Source organism: Ambystoma mexicanum, chromosome 3p (assembly GCF_040938575.1).
Source record: "Ambystoma mexicanum isolate Mex_15411 chromosome 3p, UKY_AmexF1_1, whole genome shotgun sequence".
NCBI lineage: Eukaryota > Metazoa > Chordata > Amphibia > Caudata > Ambystomatidae > Ambystoma > Ambystoma mexicanum.
The window spans coordinates 914,043,413-914,063,340 of NC_090925.1; the positions used below are offsets into that span (position 1 = coordinate 914,043,413).

At 44.7% G+C, this 19,928-nt stretch overlaps 1 protein-coding gene across 1 annotated transcript in view; it reads right to left on the reverse strand.

Annotated features, from left to right (window-relative positions):
• Nucleotides 1–844: 844 nt before the first annotated feature.
• The window catches only part of LOC138581104 (signal-regulatory protein beta-1-like), a 465,646-nt gene continuing 446,562 nt past the window's right edge, over nucleotides 845–19,928 (reverse strand). The window contains exon 8 of the mRNA XM_069652181.1: nucleotides 845–1,404. Coding sequence (XP_069508282.1) covers nucleotides 1,313–1,404 — 92 coding nt within the window. The 3' untranslated portion in view covers nucleotides 845–1,312. The remainder of the gene's footprint in view (nucleotides 1,405–19,928) is intronic.

Sequence of the window (19,928 nt, forward strand, 5' to 3'; positions counted from 1 at the left end):
CTTAGCTACACAGTTGGTAGATATTAGCGGTTACCAATCTCTAGCAACAATCATAGGGTTGTGGAATAACTAAGTTCAGGAGGGAACGGAATTCTTTTGATGAGATAGAGGGGGGAGGCCCTTAGCGAGCCCCTTGGTTAAAAAAAAACCTTGAACTGCCTTCGAGAGTTGGTGTGTTCTTGAGGCCCTCTGTGACACCTTTACAATGAATAGCCTTCCTCCAACATAAGACATTCTTCCCAATACAGGGATGGGCAAGGCATTTTCACCATATTTCGAACTCCCAGGTACTCTTAATTGTATCTATGAAGTAGCCACACCTGCATTTGAGAACATGTTTACGATGGCTGTTAGCTCAAGATCAATGCCCAATTCAGTCAAGCCATGTTGAAGGAAATATTTGGCTATGCATGAAATATCTTTCTGCTGCCAACCCTTAACAAGCATTACAACTGTATCTTACCTTTCAGTGAGTCTGGAGGACGAGGGACTTAAGATAGTATTAAGAAAACGCTATTCCCTATAGTGCCTCTTGTACTCCTAGTCCTTAGTTCCTCTTCTGCCCAAAAATCCACACACCCATCATCCTCTCTGTAAGTTAACATTTGAATGAAAAGAGAAGAAAATGATGTATTGAAGGTAGTGTGTGTAAGCAGAAGCGCCTCACATATTCTGGCACCATAGGCCACATTTACTGGCAAAACTGAAAGTTAACTAACTTTGTGAAGGGCAAAATGTATTCTGACTTTTAAGTCTGATTATACCAGGTATCCCATAGGTCTGGAGTAGGAAATACTAAGGACTAAGGCAAGCACCATTACAATAAGCAAATTGTACTTATGTATTCAACTAACTTCACATTTTTATTATAGCAAGAGTATTACATATGAAGGTTTTTGTTTATATTTTACAGAACATACACATGCTAAAACAATTAAAAATGATACAAATGTTCAATTAATTGCAGGGATTTCACAGTCTTATAAGCCAGGTGATCATAACAAGAGACAACAGTTCAGGAAAAAGAACACTACAGGTGGACAAATAATTGACAGGAGTTACTGGGGCAATCTTCCTGCATCCTCCAAGCGCTTCATGACTTCAGGACATTAATTCAAGTCTCTTGGAATGTGCTGTGCAACAAATGGATCAAGTAAAATACCACAAGTCTTGCTAATTATTTTGCCCTCACATCGCTCAACCTCCTTTAGCATCCCAAAAAAGTACCATATCGAATGCTGTGGGGTGCGATGGGGTCCGGACAGAGGACTGTGGAATCGTGTGCATGTGCAGTGACAATGCCTATTCCAAATCAAACACCTGATTCCTCCTGGGCATCCCCATTTGTGGATTCAAAGCCCCAGTCCGCCGACAAACAGAAATCTGGCTTCCTCTCCTTTGCACCTGTGAAACAAAATTAGGGTGTTATTCCTCTCTCCTTCACCCATATTTGTCCCAACTCCCCCAGTTATAAAGAGGAATAGGAGAATACAATATACCCTCACTGTTCATATAATTCCCTACTTCATAAAAAAGGGATTACACAAACAATCGCAGGGTTGTGGAATAACTAGGTCCAGGAGGGAACGGAAGTCTTTTGATGCGATAGAGGGCGAAAGCGCTTAGCGAGCCCCTTGGTTAAAAAAAAATCCTTGACGAGCCTCATAGAATTGGTGTGTTCTTGGGGCCCTCTGTGACAGCTTTAAAATAAATAGCCTTCCTCCAAAATAAGGCATACTTCCCTACACAGTGATGGGCAAAGCATTTTCATGAGATTTTGATTATGATCTCTGTCATGCTGCCCCATTGCCTTCGAATTAAAGATATACAACTTTCCCTCTATGCTTGCTATGCTACGCTATGCTTGTTGCCCTCTGTTGTCGTTAGAAAGGTTGTACTGTTCCCTTTCTCACGACCAATTTTATTTACCCGTTTCTGCATTAATAAAGCAATACACTCCCCATGTTGAGGCCCCCATGTCCATTTACCTTCACCCAGTACTGAAACGGGTTGCTTTCTATCTCAGTCCACTCTAGATACAGCAGTTACATGTTCCCTCTTTGCTCATCCATATCCTTTACCCAGACCTCTGTTGTGTGCAAAGGTGGTCCACTCACCGCTATGCTTGGCTCTCTAGATAAAGCAGTAGTACTCTCTCTCTATGCTTGTTCATGTGCCATTTCTCTATCTATCCTACATGAAGTTGTTACTCTCTCTTCTCTCATTGTGCTCTAATCCGTACTGTGTCCATGTAAATGTTGGATACTCTCTCCTCTACCTGCTCAACCAATTCCAATTCTTGTAGATAAAGGGATGATACTTTCCCCACTTTGGACCCCATGCTCTGTCCCCTCTCTATTAAGATGTTAAATGTCCTCTGTTGGCTTACCCGCATCTGTTTCAGCGGTGCTGCAGATAAAATCGGATACACTATCCCCTCATTGCTTGGACACATCTGTACCTTCAACTGCATAGCAAAGGATTGATAATCTTCGCCATATTCTTTTGCTCCTGCACTGGACATAAAGGGGCTGTCACACTTTCCTTCCACTTTTTTAAATCCTTTTATCCTAGCTTTGTGTATACATGGGCTATGCTCACTTATCTTGACTCTGGCTCATGCCTTTTTTCTCACCTCTGTAGATTAAGATGGCACAACCGAGCACCACCTTAATCCACTCTCTAACCCATGCTCCTGCTCACCTCTGTATATAAGGAGTACATGTCTTACCTGTAACTGCAGTTCTCCAGCATTGGTATCTTCCACAGATTCACATGCTTTGAATTTTCCCAGTCATCAGGCTAGGAATCCACAGTTATATACTTCCTGCTTTTTGTAAAGGTAAAAACAAGTGTGTTTTGTAGTCTACCCTCCTCATTATGGTTGCTTTTGGTCTCAGCCAATGGGACATCAAGTGTTTGCCCCTCCCCTGGAGGCCATGTTCAGATTCTAACATACAAGTGATTACCCGTATTATGTACTTGAGAATAGGCCTTTTGTCCCGGTTGGATGGCTGGCATATGTGAATGTATGTAAAATACCAATGTTGGAGAAATGGAGTTACAGTTAAGAAACATACTCCTTCTCCAGCATTGGATCTTCCGTAGATCCACATGCTCTGAATAGACTACACAGCAGTACTTTCAAACATTTTGGAGGAGAAAGGGAGAAAAGCCTACAATATTTAAACAGCCTTTGCAGGACCACTCTCCCCATCCTTGCATCTGCAACATGCTGTCCTTCGAGTCAGTAGTGTTTTGTAAATGTGTGGGGAACTGCCCAAGTGGCTGCCCAACATATGCCCATGAGCTGGACTCCTGCCCACAGTGCGCTGACGCTACCATGACCCTTGTCGAGTGGGCCTGTGCTCTGCCCAGTAGAGGTTTATTCGCCTTCTGATGACAGAGTGAAATTACAGACAATACACATTGGGACAACCTTGTTTGGAGATTGCCTTACCTTTGTTAGATTAACAAAATGTCACAAAAGGTTTATTAGAACTTCTGAAGGACTTTGTTCTGTCCAAATAGTACTTTATTGCTCTCTTTGCATCCAGGGAGTGCAGGGCAATCTCCGCTGGTGACGTTGCATTTTGGAAGCATGTCAGCAATATAATGGCCGTATTCATGTGAAATTCCACCTGTACTTTGGCGATGAAGCAGGGATTTGTTCTGAGCACCATTTCATCCCTTGCGAAGTGCAAGTATGGCTCATTAACTGCCTGCGCTTGGATTTCTGACACTCATCTTGAGGATGTAGTTGCGACTAGAAATGCAACTTTCCATGACACATATCTCTCGGAGGGCACCTTCATGAAATCCACGAGTACTGTGTTGATGCTCCATTGAGGGGCATCTTTCCTGGCAGGTGGAAACAACCCTCTCATGAAGTGCTTGATAAGGTTATCACTGAATAGTGGAGCCATCTCCCTTGTCCTGTTGAACCTGGAGATTGCAGCCAGGTGTATCCTGATAGACGAATGTGCCAAACCATTCTGAGCCAGTGAAAGACAGTATGGAAGGAGCAGACTTTTTTCTACTTGAACTTGTAGGAGACGTTTGTTGAAACTGGCTTTGCTGTCTTTAGAACTACTTTATAACCTTCTGGCACCTCTAGATGTCCAAAGTCAGAGACGTCAGGAGCCATGGTGGATAGCTTCAGTGACTGCGGGTTGTGGTGTAGTTTCCTACCGCTGTCTTAATAGAGTAGGTTGTGCGTCACCTTCAGTTGTATCTGGTGTTCTTCCAATATTTGGACAAGATCTGGGTACCACAACTGGCTTGGCCACGCTGGTTCTTTTAGAATGAGGTGGCAAGTCTACGCTTTCATCATCTGTACTACCTTGTGGATCGCAGGGATTGGGGGAAACAAATAGGTGAAGATGCCGCTCCATGATATGGAGAATTTGTCCCCCATCAATCCCTCCTGAGGGGTCCTGCAGTCAAACCATCTGCATTTTTGTTGTCTTTCATCGCAAATAAGTCCACTTGTGGGTGAGACCATTGTGTGAATACCTTTGATAGTTGATCATGGCCCAGCTCCCATTCATGACACTGCATGTTTGCTGTGCTGAGCCCATCCACCACTGAGTTTTGGATCCCCGGAGGGTGATACGCCTGCAGTGATATGTTGTTGTCTATTGCCCAGTGCCATAGCTGTTGAGCTTCCTGACCGAATTTTGTATCTTGTTCCCCCGGTTTCCTAATGCAGTACATCATTGTTGTATTTTCTGTTATTATTAATACTGTTGATCCCATCAGTAGTGTTAGAAAAGACTTTAGTGCCCATCTGACTGCCATTAGTTCTAGCACATTGACATGAAGGGTTACCTCTGACTACGTCCAGAGTCTCTTTACATGAAGTTGGTCGACGTGTGCTCCCTGCCCGGACAGTGAGGCATCTGTGAGTAGGGTCTTTCGGCACAGTGGCTCTTCCAGGGGATTGCCCACTGTTATGTTTGGTGATAGGACCGCCATTTGAGCCTATTTGTGAGGGAAGGAGTGATCTTGACCTTGTCATGCAAGGAACCCAACGTTTGCGACCAATCTGATAGCTATAGATTCCTGTAATAGCCTCATCTGCAGTCTGCAATGTGGGATGAGAGGCATGCAAGAGGACACTGCCCCTAGAAATGTCATGCATCTCCGAATGGAAAACAAAGTTCCTTTCCTTAGCGTGAGAACAATGTTTTGAGAGCCCGAATCCTGTCTGGTGATGGTCGCACCTGTGTCTCCTCCGCAGAGAACACCGCTCCCAGAAGAAACCGCCGCTTGGATGGCTGTATGTAGGACTCCTTGTAGTTTATAGCAAATCCTATCCATTGTAACATGCTTTTTGACTGCGCGATGGGGTACTGTGCAACATGTAGCGTGGGAGCCCGCACTAGCCAGTCGTTGAGATACGGGTAGATGTGTTGACTAGGTCTCGTGAGGTATGCTGCTATGGGAGCGAAGCACTTGGTGAATATCCTGGGGGCCAATCTATGTCCGAAGAGAAGTACCCTGAACTGGTAATGTTCTTTTCTGACCGCAAACCTTAGATACTTTCCTTGCTTTTTGTGCACTGGTATGTGGGAGTATGAGTCTCACAGGTTGAGGGATGCCAAATAGGCCTGTGGCTGAACCGATCTGATGACCTCTTGTAGCGTGACCATTTTGAATCTTTTCTTTATGGATTTCTTTAGTGTTCTGAGATCCGGAATAGGCTACCACTTTCTTCTGGTTTTTTTACCACAAAGTACCTTAAGTACTCTCCCGTGCCTTGCAGGTGCTTTCGTACCCTTTCCACTGCATGTATTTGTGGCATCTTTTGAACTTCTTGCATTAGCACCTTTTTTAAAAAAATTCTTTTTTTAAAACACATTTTATTGATTTAAAGGAACACAACCTGATTGTGTTACCTTGCAGGAAACACAATGCAAACACAGTACAGAGGGCACAGACCTGCCGTAAGATACAAATGATGCAAGTACCATAGGTATAAGGCAGCCAAGTCACAGACCAGCATGTTTCCTATCAACCTTCCTCCTCCAATTTCCCCCATATTTTCTGCAATTTTGTTGCACGCCTCGAGCATTATACACTCTTCTTTACAGAGATATGCATGTGTTGACCTCTGAAATCCACTGCTGAAGCTGGGGCAATCCTCTGCCCCACATTTAGTTGTGATTATTCGTGTCATCAGCCCTATAGTGGTGGACAGGAACACATTTTCATAATTATTGTACAAGGCTTACCCCCCATATCACCAGCAGTAGTAGCTTAGGGTTATTCAATCTGTCTAGATATTTCCTTCAAAAACAGCGGATTTGGGTACATTCACACAGAATATGAAAGAAGGCCTCTTCGATTCTCCTGCATCTTAAACAGTTAGCGTGATCAGCATGTCCCAGTGAAATAACAAAGTAAGGTGAAGTACACCCTGTGAAGTATTTTCAATTTTATTAGCCGAAAACTAGCTGAGATTCCAACTTCCCTGGGATACATTAGAGCCTCTATAGAGTCCTCAGGTTCAAGCATGCCCACATCCACCTCCCATCTCACTCTGTGGCTGGACAATTCCAAAGGGGGAGATAGCATAGCCTGATCTAAGGTGAACGTGACTTTGGAAGCAATGCTTTCTGGGAAGATGTTCACCTCAACAGGAGAAAATGGTGAGATTTCTTGCAGGTTTTGTATTTGCATGGCAAGAGCGTGTGCCAATTTCAGTATCGGGCTGTCCAAAAGTGAATTGAAGATCTGCAAAAGGCATAAGAGTGCCTTCCTTCATTACATCTGACATCCTTACATTTACAAATCTTATTAACTTTGAGCATGTATCCATTATCCCATAGGAGTTGGGCTTGTGTCAACCTAGCACCCCAACCTATGTGTTGGTGTGCTTCCCTCCACACCCCTGAGATGTTCCGTGTCATATCCGGAAGTGTGGGTCCTCCCCGTCCACTACACAGGACTTGATATGGGGTAGTCCCGGTCCCCATGCAACCAGTCATTCACTGTCGCTAGCTTGTTTGCCTAGTAGCACCGCCGAATGCAGGGTAGGCCTATACTCCCTTGACACACTGAGCGTTGTAGCATGGGTAGGATGATACAAGACTGTTTCCCACCCCACAACAATTCTCTGAGCGCCGTGTCATTGCTATCAAATTCTGGTTTGGGAATCAGGAGTGAGGAATTCTGAAGTTTGTAGAGATACATTGGTAAGGTCACAATCTTGAACAGGGCCACCTTCTTCATCAGATTCAACAGCAGAGATTTCCAGTGTTTCATTTCATGGAGAAACCGTTCAGTAATAGGATAGACTTTCCTTGACTTTACTTTAATGTATTGATAACGCACACCAAGGACCCTGGGGTTTACGGGCGCACACAAAACACAAGACAAGGTGAATACATTCAAGGAGAAAGAAACGACTCCGTTAGAAACAGTGGCCAATGGGAGGCATCTGTCATCAGAAAAAAGCAATGTTTTCAGCCTTTTTCAAAAAATTGCTGTAGAGCCCATTTCTCTTACATCGGTCGGGAGGGCGTTCCATGCCCTAGGTACAGCTATAGCAAATGCACAATTCTTGGCCTTGCTTGATTTGCAGGCTGGTGTCTTCAGCTAGTTGTTATTGTTTGACCTAAGGAGCCTTACACTGCATTTTTCATACAATACCTCACTCAGATACGCTGGCATGGATCCAGCAAGACATTTATGGGTGATCAATAATAGACGATAATGTACCGTTGCCTCCACCGGAAGCCAATGCAGACTACGTCTAGGGTCCTAAATATGATCTTTCCGTTGGAGTCCCGTAACAACTCCCACCGCACTATTTTCAATGACTTCAAGACGGTTACATTCTAATTTAGGAATGCCTACTAAGAGACTGCTACAGTAGTCTATTTTTGACCGAACAATGACTCTTGCTATCGTTTCAGATTTCGCTAGGGAGATAAATGGCCGGAGATCTGCTAGTAGTTTTATATAATAGGCTGTTGAGGAAACCAAGTTGCTTACTTACGCTGTCATGCTCAGGTTCTGGTCTAAAAAGATTCCTAAAGTTTTCACTTTCTTCTTTGTCATAATGTCACACCCTGCTACTGAAAAACATTTATAGTCTGGGCCTAACTTCCTTATTTTATTCTCGGTCCCTACTACCATCAACTCTGTTTTTTCTTTGTTGAGTGCTAAACCATTGCCTATCATCCATGTCTCTATGCGGTCATACACTTTGTTAATCCTCCAGATATATACCTGATAACGGGGTGACACATTGTGTGTCATCTGCGTAATTGGTAAAAGCCACGCCATTTTTCTCCAGGAGATTAAAAAAGGGAACCGTAAAAACATTATATAAAGAGAGTGACAACAAGCCCTCTGTGGCACACTATATGTTGAAAGCACTGGTAATGCTTCAGTATCCTTGCTGCAAGCCCTGCACCACCTGTCACTCAAAAAAGAGGGTATCCAGAGAGTAGCATTGTCTGAAAAATTAGCCACTTCTTTCAGCCTGGTGACCAATAGTGCATGTTCCACTGGGTCAAAAGCTGCAGATACATCCAGCAGCATAGGCAAAGTAGTCTGACCTTTATCCATGAAATGTAACAGTCTTGATTTCAAATTGAGAAGCGCTGTTTCTGTACCGTGTCACTGCCTAAACGAGACTGTCATTTATTTAAAATCATGTGTTCATTCAAATAAGCTGAAATCTGAATATAAGCCACGCGATCTACATTTTTGAAAATAAATGGTGTGTTAGTAATAGGCCGGTAGTTGGCTGCAGTACTAGGACAGAGTCCAGGTATCTTTAAAACAGTGTAATCCAGGCACTTTTAAACCCAACTGGCACATGGGATTCAGCAAACGAAGCATTAACACATTTACACAAGGCACTGATCAAGATATAGGAGCAGGACTTTACGACCATTGCCGGGCATGGATCCTCTTTTAACTAGTAGGTTTGAGATGGTCAATAATATTCACCAATTCAGCTTCGGATACAGATGTAAAGTTAAATTGACAATCTAATGGTTTTTGCGCATGCATCCCAAATCATTGATGTTAGTTGCCACATCAATATTCATCCTTTTTACTTCAATATCTTTCTTTATCCGATCCAACTTCCCCCACATAGCATCTTGTATCAGTGAGCACCAAGCAGCACCTTTCACCAATGTGTTAGAATTCTTCTGGTATGGGGTTTCTAGCTCTCTCAGTATTTTAAAGAGTTCCTTGGCCTCTGATTGAGACTGGATTATCCTTTCGTTGAACATACTTTTCTTAGCTGCTATGACTGCTATCTTATAATCCTTCACAGCCATCTTACATGCCTCCTTGCTAGGGGTGTCCTGAGATGATCTCCTTGCATAGAAATATTTAATTTTAGAAACTTTCAATTTTTGTAATTCAGGGGTAAACCAATCATGACCTTTTTCTCAGAGATCTGTTTAGTTTTAAGACGTGCCATGGTATTGGTAGCTTCCTGCAAAGATTGCATATAAAGATTAGCAGTGTCCTCAGCCGCCTTCAACTTAGTGATCTTATGGACCATAGGCTGTAGCTATGATTCCTGGGCCTCTGGGGTATCATTAATATGATAATATTTTTCTCTTTTACTCTAATCCTTATGGGTTTGTCATACACTATTGTGAATTGAACAAAAAAGTGATCTGACCATGGGCAGGGCAAAACTGCTAAATCTGTTGTTTTAATTTTGTGGCGGCCACCCAATTTAATGTGTTCCATTTACTGTGAGTCAGAGCTCTAACAAGTTGCTCGAATCTCAAAATTTTCAGTGAGTCTTCAAAAGAGGTGGCTATAATGTCAGTATTGCAAACCAACCAATAATTATAATTGCCCAGGACCACAAAATTGGTATTCGTTTAAGGATGGGTAGTTCAAGTTTGCAAAATTGTATGGGTAAATCTGTCCCGGGGGTGGGGAGGTCTATATACCAAAAGGATGTTAAGAATGGTTTCAGCATTAATGCTTGTCTTTATGTATTTTAATTCATTACCCACAATACCTGGACAGTTTACCTCCCAGATTTCCAGAGATGATTTAAAAATAAAAGCAATCCCACCTCCTCTCCCCTCTGGTCTGTCCCGATGCAGCATATTGTACCCAGCCAGAATGGCTAGACCCAAAGTCAGACCTGCTGCTTCATAGCACCAGGTTTCTGTAAGTTCACAAATGTCGACATCAAAATCAGTAATACTGGTCGCTACTTCTAATGCATGTTTTAGCAGTGACCTAGTATTCATGAGCACTATCTTTAAGGCTGAGATATGGCTCCTTTTATCGTCCACAGGCTTACTTACGGACTGAGAGGGACTGGATAGATCCATCAATGCAGACTCTGGCATTTTATCATCAATCCCTTGCTCTCACATATCCTCCTTCTGGTCAATCAAAGTGACCTGTGAGGTTCCTCTTCTCACTTCACCTAAGCCAGCAACCAATTTATCATGTTCCCCATCTGACATCAAGACCGCTGACACTTCTACGGTTGGTGCCGATAGATCTATTTTGATAGCACCCATGTGAGTATCCTCCGCTTCCCTCACAGATCCTTCTGAGGTTAATGGAGGACTCATTGGCGTAGTTAATTAGGCCTCAGCCATGTAGGGCTGAAGGATAGCAGCTCTGCGTGCCCCCATTACATGTGAAACAGTGCCATTCTTTTCAGCGCCCCAAACCATCCCTGGCAGCGTTAATTGCGGCAAGTACCTGCATGATTCCCATAGAGGAACCCTGTCCAGCGAAGAGCGGTGGCAGTCAGCAGTCCAACACTCAAACATACACTTTAAAAGTTAATCAAACAGTAACGCATGACAGATTCTATTTAAGCCAGCACAGAACGGCTTGCGCAGACGTGCTGTCGCTGACACCCCTGACCTATAAGAAATAGGTCTAAAAAAACTACAGAAGTGCCGGGGATTGTAGTTACCTGGCGTATAGTATGTGCTAGCAGGAAGTAAAATCTATATATTTTGTGCTTCCTAAACGTTACGGGCAGAGATGAAAGGCCCAGGGAGTTAATTGTACACTACTGGCAAATTCTGTTAAAATTAATTCAGCAATATAACAAAATAAGACATATATAATAAAATGTGGCTAAAACACAGTTTTGAACAATAATTTTTAGAATTGATATAGAGTCGACTAAAAAGTAAATCTGTTCACTAATAGGCTGAAACGTGGCAATGGTAAAGGCAGGGGCAGTCCAATAGTCAAATACACACTTCAAAAGTTGAAGATTGCCAGGAAGGAACCCAAAGTGATTCAGCCCAATATGCTCGCCCAAATACCTAAAACCGACTCAGGGAATTTGATATGGATAGCCTGTATTGGAAAAAGGATACATTTTTTTCCAATTTACTTCAAGTCTGTGAACTACTTCATACTCACAGAGTGTACAGGTAATTATCGGGCAGGAGAACGGTGGGTCCCCCCTGTATTTCAAAAGATCATCCGCATATAAAGAGACTCTGTCCTCCCAACCTGAAGGCCACCGGAATCCAAACCACTTTTGATCTGTTCTCAGCCTTATTGCTAGGGGTTCTATGGCCAGCATGAACACCAAAGGAGAGAGGGGGCACCCGTGTCTGGTTCCACAGCCCAGGAGAAAGGCTCTGGAGGACACTCTGTTGACCTTGACTTCTGCTATTGGTGAGTTATAGAGCAGGCAAACCCAGCTGAGGAAATTCTCTTGAAGACCCGTACGCCTCATGATCTCCGATAGACAACCAAATCATAAACCTTTAAAAAAAAAAAAATAGTTGAGGGAAGGGACAGTGGGTCCTGTATTGTGGACGCTTAGTTTATGTAACCTACGGATGTACGTGCGGGTGGACTGGCATGAATCCACATTGATCCAGGTGGACCAGGGAAGGTACCACCCTGATTAGGCAGTTTGCCAGCAGCTGGGCCAGAATCATAACCTCCCCGTTCATACGGGAGATAGGTCTATAGGAGGAGCATAGTTCAGGTGGTTTGCCCATCTTGGGAAGGACCACAATGCAGGTCTTCTGGAGGTCCTCAAGCAGAATCCCGCATTCTCTGCTTCAATTAAATAGGTTATACATAGGAGCAACCGTGAGATTGCTGAGCTTCTTCCCCACCTCTACAGGGAGCCTGTTCAGGCCGAGTGTTTTCCCATATTGGAAATGGGAGATGGCAGTGGCTATCTCCTCTTCATTTATCTTAGCATTGAGGTCTTGTTGCTGTTGAAACAACAGATGGTGAAGAGTGATGTCCTGTAGGGACTGTTGAGCTCGTTGTCGAGATCTGTTCCGGTGGGGATCAGTCGAGTGTCTCCTAATAAGCTGTAAATGCCTTTGCTATGTCCAAGTCGTCAATGATTCTGTTACCCCCACCGTCTATAAACTGTCTCACATGCCTGTTCCCTTTGTCCTGTCTTTCCAGACAGGCAAGCGTTGTTAAAAGATTAATGAATTTGACTTTCTCTAGCCCAGTGTGCCTGCATGCATTGTCTAAAGAGGAATTCTTAAATGCCTCGTGGGTGCTTTGCAGCACGTCTAATGATGATAGAGACCCATTTGTGAGGAGCTCCTCCTTTGCTTTTATCGTAAAATGTTCTGCATCTGGTATAGATTGCGCCTAGGTTTTCTTCTTTGTAGCAATTAACATCATTTTACCCCGGTGCACAGCTTTATACCCTCCCAGAATGTTACTGGACAGTTTACTGTGTCCTCATTGAGAGTGAAATATTCAGATGTTTTCGAGGTTATACCTTCTACAAATTTGGGGAAGCCAAGGTAGTAGCTGTTCAAGCACCACAATGATTTTGGCTTGTGTCTACCGTTTTTGAGTCCCACAAAAAGCAGGTAATGGTCCGAGATCCCCCTAGCTAAGGATTTAATCGAGGCAAGTGTGTGCATATCGCTTTCAGGGATGAAGAAATAATCAATCCTGGTCATGAATGTATGTGGCCCGGAGAGAAATGAGAAACCTCTATCTTGCATGTGATGCTACCTCCATACGTCCAATAGCCTGAGTGCTTCCAAAAAGGTGTTTAATTTTGTGGCGTGTTAGGTTTCCTGATTCTAAGATGGGTCCGATCAAGGATCGGGTTCATGACTTTGATAAAGTCACTGTCCAAGACCCAGGCATCTGCTTGGTTATTTGCAATCAGTGCCTGAATGTCATCTAATAAATCCATTGCTAATGGCGGAGGAGCATAATTGGCAATGATGCCCCAAACAGTACCCCTTATCTTCCCCCTTAATAGTGTGAATCGCCTGTGTTGGTCCTGGTGTACTGTGAGGAGCCTGAGGAGAAGTCGTTTGTCTATCAAAATCAGGGTGCCTCCTAGAGCCCCATAAAAAAATCCTGCATGAACGGGCAGTTTATAGTTCGATCTTCTAAAGAAGGAACATTCCGTCCCATACAGATGTGTTTCAGTGAGTAGAACCGTCTGGTGAGTGTCTGTTACAAAATTGCAACACAAGTCTATGTTGAATGCTGGAACCTAGCCCATTCATGTTCCAAGTCAAAAAGGAGACAAGTCTGTCCTTGGTTTCGGTTACCATGTGAATTGTCTAGAAGTTGTACACATATTGCATCTGTCCCAGCAGCCTTTGTAAAAGATGCCAATGTGAATTGATTTGGTGTGATTCCCAAACAAGTGACACAATTAACAGTATCGAATGCAAAACCATCCCCAACTCCCCCACCGCATACTACATCCCAACCTGAAGCACCTGTAGCCCAAACATCAAGATAATCGTATAAAAGAAAACAATCGATTAGCATATGCAGCCGACCATGGGGGACTGCTAAGGAACAGTGGATATAGGGGATCAACTAGTGTATGTAGGACCGCCCCCACTGCCACGACCTGAAAGTCTTGAGAAGCTATTATGGCAGAAGCCATGAGCTGTGGAAAACTGTCTGCTGTGTTTAGATAAGAGTTGGAGTTAAAGCATGTCTTGGGTTATCAGCTAGTGTCTGTGGAGCTTTGCATCTTGCATCTTGTTCACTGCAGTAGGTGAGCTCGAAGGCTGAGGGCTGTCCAGACATGGTGACCGCTGCTGGTCTCCCACCAGTGGTCCATGGCTTTTCAGTGCTCTGGGAGTGGGAGCACTGTCAACATTTATCTCATATCATTCCCAAGCCTCACTAGGACTACTGGAAAGGTGAATAGTCCCTTTGTAATATACCTGGAATTGCGCCAGTAAGAAAAGAGCAAATTTAACGCCTTCTGAGTACAGTGTTTTTCTGATTGAATCAAAGGATCACCTGGCCTTCTGCACATCCCTGGTATAATCAGAAAAAAGCAATCTTGGAGTTGTTGTAGGTGATTAGGCCTGTGACACACGCCATTTGAAGCAGAGCATACCAATCTCATTAATTTGCAGTTTGGCTATCACTGTGCATGTTGGTGCTCCGGAAGTAGGTCGAACCGTCGGCATCTGATGTGCTCTTTCTATTAAGAAACAATTTGAGAGCTTCTTGGGTGCCATTAGGTCTGCCAGCCATTGCTCTAGGAAGAGCACCATGCAGGGACCCTCCTCCTTTTCAGGGAGCCCCAGGATGATGAAGTTGTTATGCCTGGACCGTTCCTCACTCTCATCTGCCCAGTTTTCCAAAGTCTTAAGCTGTTGATGGTATTCTCTGAATCCGAGATTTGCTTCTCTGCCTCCCCAACTCTTGAAGACAATTTGTGCAGACCGTGAGGCTTCACGGACACCTCCAATGAAAGCCCATCTATTTTCCCCACCTTCAAGGTCCTGGAGTCTGCAATGGCCCCCATTATGTCTTCAAGAGAGAGGGAGCACCCTCCTGCCTCCATGACTAGAACCATGTCAGTTGATACCAGGGGTTTGGTGGGTGCCTAATGAATTGCTGACTGTGTGTTGATTTATCCTTCGTTGTGATCCAGTTCTTCTAGGCTTATCTTTCCCCATGTTTCTGGGGGATCGCTATCAGGAATAAAAGCCCTTTAAGTCAATCATGTGCTATATGTAGCCTGGGTGGCAGCCGGTATAGGTGCAAAGTTTCTTTTATAGTGTGAAAACACATGTGGCACCTAGCTAAAAGCCCACCTGTCGTACCTGGGAAACAGGTATTACCTTGTGATTGAGAAGCTCCAATCACTTGTGGGGCTGCAATGGCGCATTTCAAAGTTTTTTTTTTAATCTCTTTTTTATTAGTGGTCCAGAAAACACAAAACACAGTTACAGCTTCATCGTGTAAATTGGAGTCAACATTGCAAGGTAAGAGAAAGAAAAAAAACAAAAAAGAAAACAGTACATATATCATGCATCTTCCCGAGGTGGCGTGTCTACACATCGCCGTCATCATCAGAGATCATATCACAAAGAAACATTCTGAGGGGTCCCTAAATATCTTTAGGTCTGCATACCGAAGGGCGGGTGAGGAAAAACTGTTCTTCAGCCTCGTTTACATAAACCAGCTCCCGGAGGAACTGCTTAACAGTGGGTGGCGCCGGATTTTTCCATTGTTGCAGAATACATTTTTTGGCCACTGCACATGTGACATTGAACAGTCTTCTGATCTTTTCGGAGCACTTTCCTATATCTCTGAATAAATATTTCTGTGGAGTCAATACCGGGGGGATTTGCGTGATTTGCTCAAGTATATCCGCCACCTCCCTCCAGAACCCAGCCACCACCGGGCAGCTCCAATACATGTGAAGCGAGCCAGCATAATCCGCTTTGCATTTAGGGCATTGACTTGGACCATCTGAAACAAACTCTGCTATCTTGGCCGGGGTATAGTGCAATCTGTTAAGAATTTTAAACTGGATCACACGTTGTCCAGCATTCAGGGAAACCTTCTTGGTAAGAGAACAGTACCTGTCCCAAGTCTTATTGTCTATAGGGAACTGGAGATCTTTTTCCCATTTATCCCTGTTCAAATTAGAAGTGGGTGTGTGCGCTTGTACTATGGCATATAAGCTGGAGACCTCAAGCGGTCCCCGGCCGTGATCATCTGCACGCAGGGGTGTGTGGGGGGTTCATCAGGGAAAGACGCCGAGTGTTTCTGGAAGGCCGATCTCATACGATAGTATTGCAGAACCCTGAGTGGGCCCCTGCCAAACGCCCCAGTTATCTGTTGAAGGGTAGCAAACTTTCCCTCGATAAACATATCTCCCAGGCGCATCTCGTCATTGGGGTCCCAGGCTGAACGTAGGCAGACATCTTGTGTCGGAGGGATACCAGGGTAGTTCCAGAGGGAGACCTCCGGATTATACAAGGTCGACAATCCCAGTTTTTTTAATATTGCCCTCCAGGCACCAATCGTACAATTTACCAGATTGAAATTGCATGTATACCTATAATGAGTATCAAAAATTACAGACTGTATGTTCGTGGGGGAGGTGGTGAGCTCTTCTATATCCACATGCGCGGGGCCCCCAACCCCGGAATACCAATATTTAGAGAATTGGGCCTGGGACACATAATAATACAGTTCAAAGTCGGGTGTCGCTAGGCCACCCGAGGAGTATGGTTCAATTATCTTACCCCACCCTATTCTAGGAGTCTGCCCGTGCCATAGGAAGGCTGTAGCCATTGACCTAAGTTTAGTGAAAAAGAGTCTTCCCGGCCAAATCGGTATGTTCACAAACAGGTACAATAATTTAGGTAGAACTATCATTTTAAGAACTGCTATCCTGCCATGGAGTGATATCGGAAGGCGGTCCCATAATAGCAGTTTAGTCTTCAAGGCCTGTAGTGTGACATCGTGATTGTCAGTGTATAACCTATTTTTCCTGTGCGAAACAATTATTCCCCGATATCTCATGGACTCATTGGACCACTTCAGCCCGCCCAGAGAGCCAGGGCAGCCAGTTGCCGGTGTGAGAGGGAAAACCTCTGACTTATCCTTGTTTATGGAGTAGCCAGAGTGTGCAGTAAATTCTTGAATCTCCGCCAATATGGGCGCTAGGTTGTTTTCCGGTTCACGGATATATAAGAGCGTGTCATCCGCGTAGAGGGATATTAGCTGGGTGGCCGATTTCAGGTTAATGCCCCTGTTGGAATGCCGGAGCCTGACCGCTATTGCCATTGGTTCTATTGTTAAGGCAAACAGTATAGGCGAAAATGGGCAGCCCTGCCTAGTGCCCCTCCCCAATTGGAACATATCCGAGATCGACTGATTAGTCAGAACCCTGGCACCGGGTTTCGTATAGAGCAATTTCACGTACCTAATGTTATGCTAGTAAGTAGGTCCAGGACACAGAGTCGAAGGCCTTCTCAGCATCTAATGATACGGCCACAGCATTCCTGCCTGGGTCAATTTGGGCCATTATGCCAAAGAGCCTACGCAGGTTAAGTGCCGTAGATCTAGCGGGGATAAACCCATTCTGGTCAGGGTGAACAAGTGCAGGGACCGCCGGTAAAAGCCTGTTGGCCAGTACCTTGGCGAATATTTTGGCATCTGTATTAATGAGAGATAGCGGCCTATAGGACGACATGTCCTGAGGCGGACGGCGAGGTTTAGGGAGAACAGTTATTAATGCCTCTCCCATGGATGGAGGCAATATGTTACATTGGAGGGATTCCTCCCAGACCCGCAATAACAATGGAACAAGCTCAGCACTGTACACCTTATAGAACTCTGCACCCAGGCCGTCTAACCCAGGAGCTTTATTGGACGATAAATCTTTAATCGCCTCAGCAATCTCATCTGTAGTGAGGGGTTGGTCGAGTGCAAGACGGGTCTCCTCATGGAGTTTCGGCATCGTCAGTGCTTCAAGATATGCCCTTATCTCAGTAGCCGATTTAGTGTCTCTATTTTCGCATTTCAAAGTTTAAGTAGGACTGCCGTGATACCCTCCAGGAAAGCTGAGCTGTAATGTAGGCCTTGACGCTCCCTCCTTACTCTATTCCATGTGGTTGGGGTGGTCTGGTATCAACGCACGCTGCTCGTGTCCTTGAAAGAGGGTTTGCAGCACCTGTGCATGCAAGTTGGGGAGACTCTCTTCAGCTGGTCACCAGGCCCTGGAGGGGGGAGAGCTCCAGAGGAGGAGTGCATACAGATACAATAATGCCCCCATCCTCTCCCAACACTCACGGTCAGCAGGGGTGGCTCGGGGTGCACCATTCACGAGGTGGCCCGTTCCTCTGTACAGCTCCCAAGTGTTCTCCACAAGAAGCAGTGTTAGTCCATGCACTGCACCGATGGGGACCCTGTAGCTTCTCACCTTTGTGTTAGTGGGCTGGGCTGCTTTTAAACTTATCAGGGTCCAGAGGGTTCCCGGCCCAGTGTTGCAGATCTTCTGTTTGTCCTCTGGTCAGTATATGAGATGGGCAGATCGAGTGGAGTGCTACACCCACACATTGAACTACTGACTCGCCACAGGCAGCGGAGGCCAGGGTGGTGAGGAAATTCCGTGGGATGAGACACAGTAGTTTTCCTCTGACAGGAAGATTCTCCCCAATGTACCTTAAGAGGTCATGACTTATTGTCATTTTAATGTCTCTCAACCTCATATTAGATCTAGGGCCATGAACCCTAAGGTTATAAAATCAGAGCAGACTATACCGAAAGAAAGATCCTTTTTGGTATCCCAAACTAAATACCTTCCTCAATGCGAAGGATTATGGAAATGTTGTCTTCACTAAGCAATCTTCCTCCTTAATAGCTAATTCTCGTTGCCCCTCTATAAAAAAAACCTTAAGGCAATTAAATCCACCCTTACAAATAATGTAGGAGTGGAAAAACCTAGCTTTATTGAAACAAACTACAAGTCCCAGAATCCCAGTGGTACTGAGACAAGGGATAGGGATGCAGAAGTATGCAGATGTAGCAGTCGGGTAATTACGCCTAGTAGCCATTGCAGTAGTCAAGCAATTACGACTAACAGCTTACAAATTAAGACAAATGTTGAACCTGGGAGGCATAAAAGGCCCCCTAAGGAAAGGAGAAGTAGAAGGAGCTGTCAGGAAAGCTGGAAGGCTGGCTGTGGCAGAAGAAGCACTGAAGAAGCACATGGCTGGCAAGTCACAAGAAAGTAGAGGAACAGAAGTGACGCCGGAACATGGAAACAGTAGATTTCACCAAGTTCTGAGAGAGTCCAGTTCTCCCAAAATCTGAAGTGCAGATACTGCGCAGCAGAAGACATGCAGGAGATTACATTTTCCACCTGTGAGCCTGATTGCCGTGATTGCAGAGCTGTGAACATCCAGGAGACTGAGGCCAGAAGCAAGTGGTAAGCCGAGTGTCTCGGGGGGGGGGACTCCCAAATCAAGTGCTGGAGAAGGGCGTGGGTCCTCAGCGAGCCAGAAGCAGTAGAAATGGTAGAGGAAGTCGGGAAAGCAGCATGACCCACAAAACCAGTGTCTATGAAGCCGGTGAGTGAAGCAAGGAGTTCAATACACTGCGCCAGCGTTGCCGGTAACTATAGCCAGCCTCTAACTGACTTGCGTATTGCTTTATGCGACTAAAGGCTGATCGCTGAAATCCAAAGTCTTATTAACAATGGAAATGCATCACTTGCATATACCGTGGAAGATCTAACATTCGCCTGAGAAGCTAGTCATTGATATCCATTGTTGAACTATCTGAAGACTGTTGCAGTACAATGGAGTAGACGCGTTCTAAAGCATTACCGAATACCTAACTTTAACAATTCTCTCTTTATTTTAAAACCTGAAATATACTTTAAAGACAGGTCTCGTGTGCCCAATTGTGTTTTAACCTGAAAGACTGAATTTGACACATTGGGCCTCATCACAAGTCTGGCACTATCCCGGCAGTAATTTTGCCGGGATACCGCCAGCGCAAATAGTGTTATCACTAATCAGTCCGGCGCATTTTGCGCGGGATCCTGAGTATCGGTAAGCGTAAGTTCCAATTCACCATTGGGTCCATTGGACCCAATGGGGTTGGGGCGCGCCATTAGTGCTGCGCTAATAGTGCCGAAAAATGGTCGGCAAGCTGGATTTTTACCT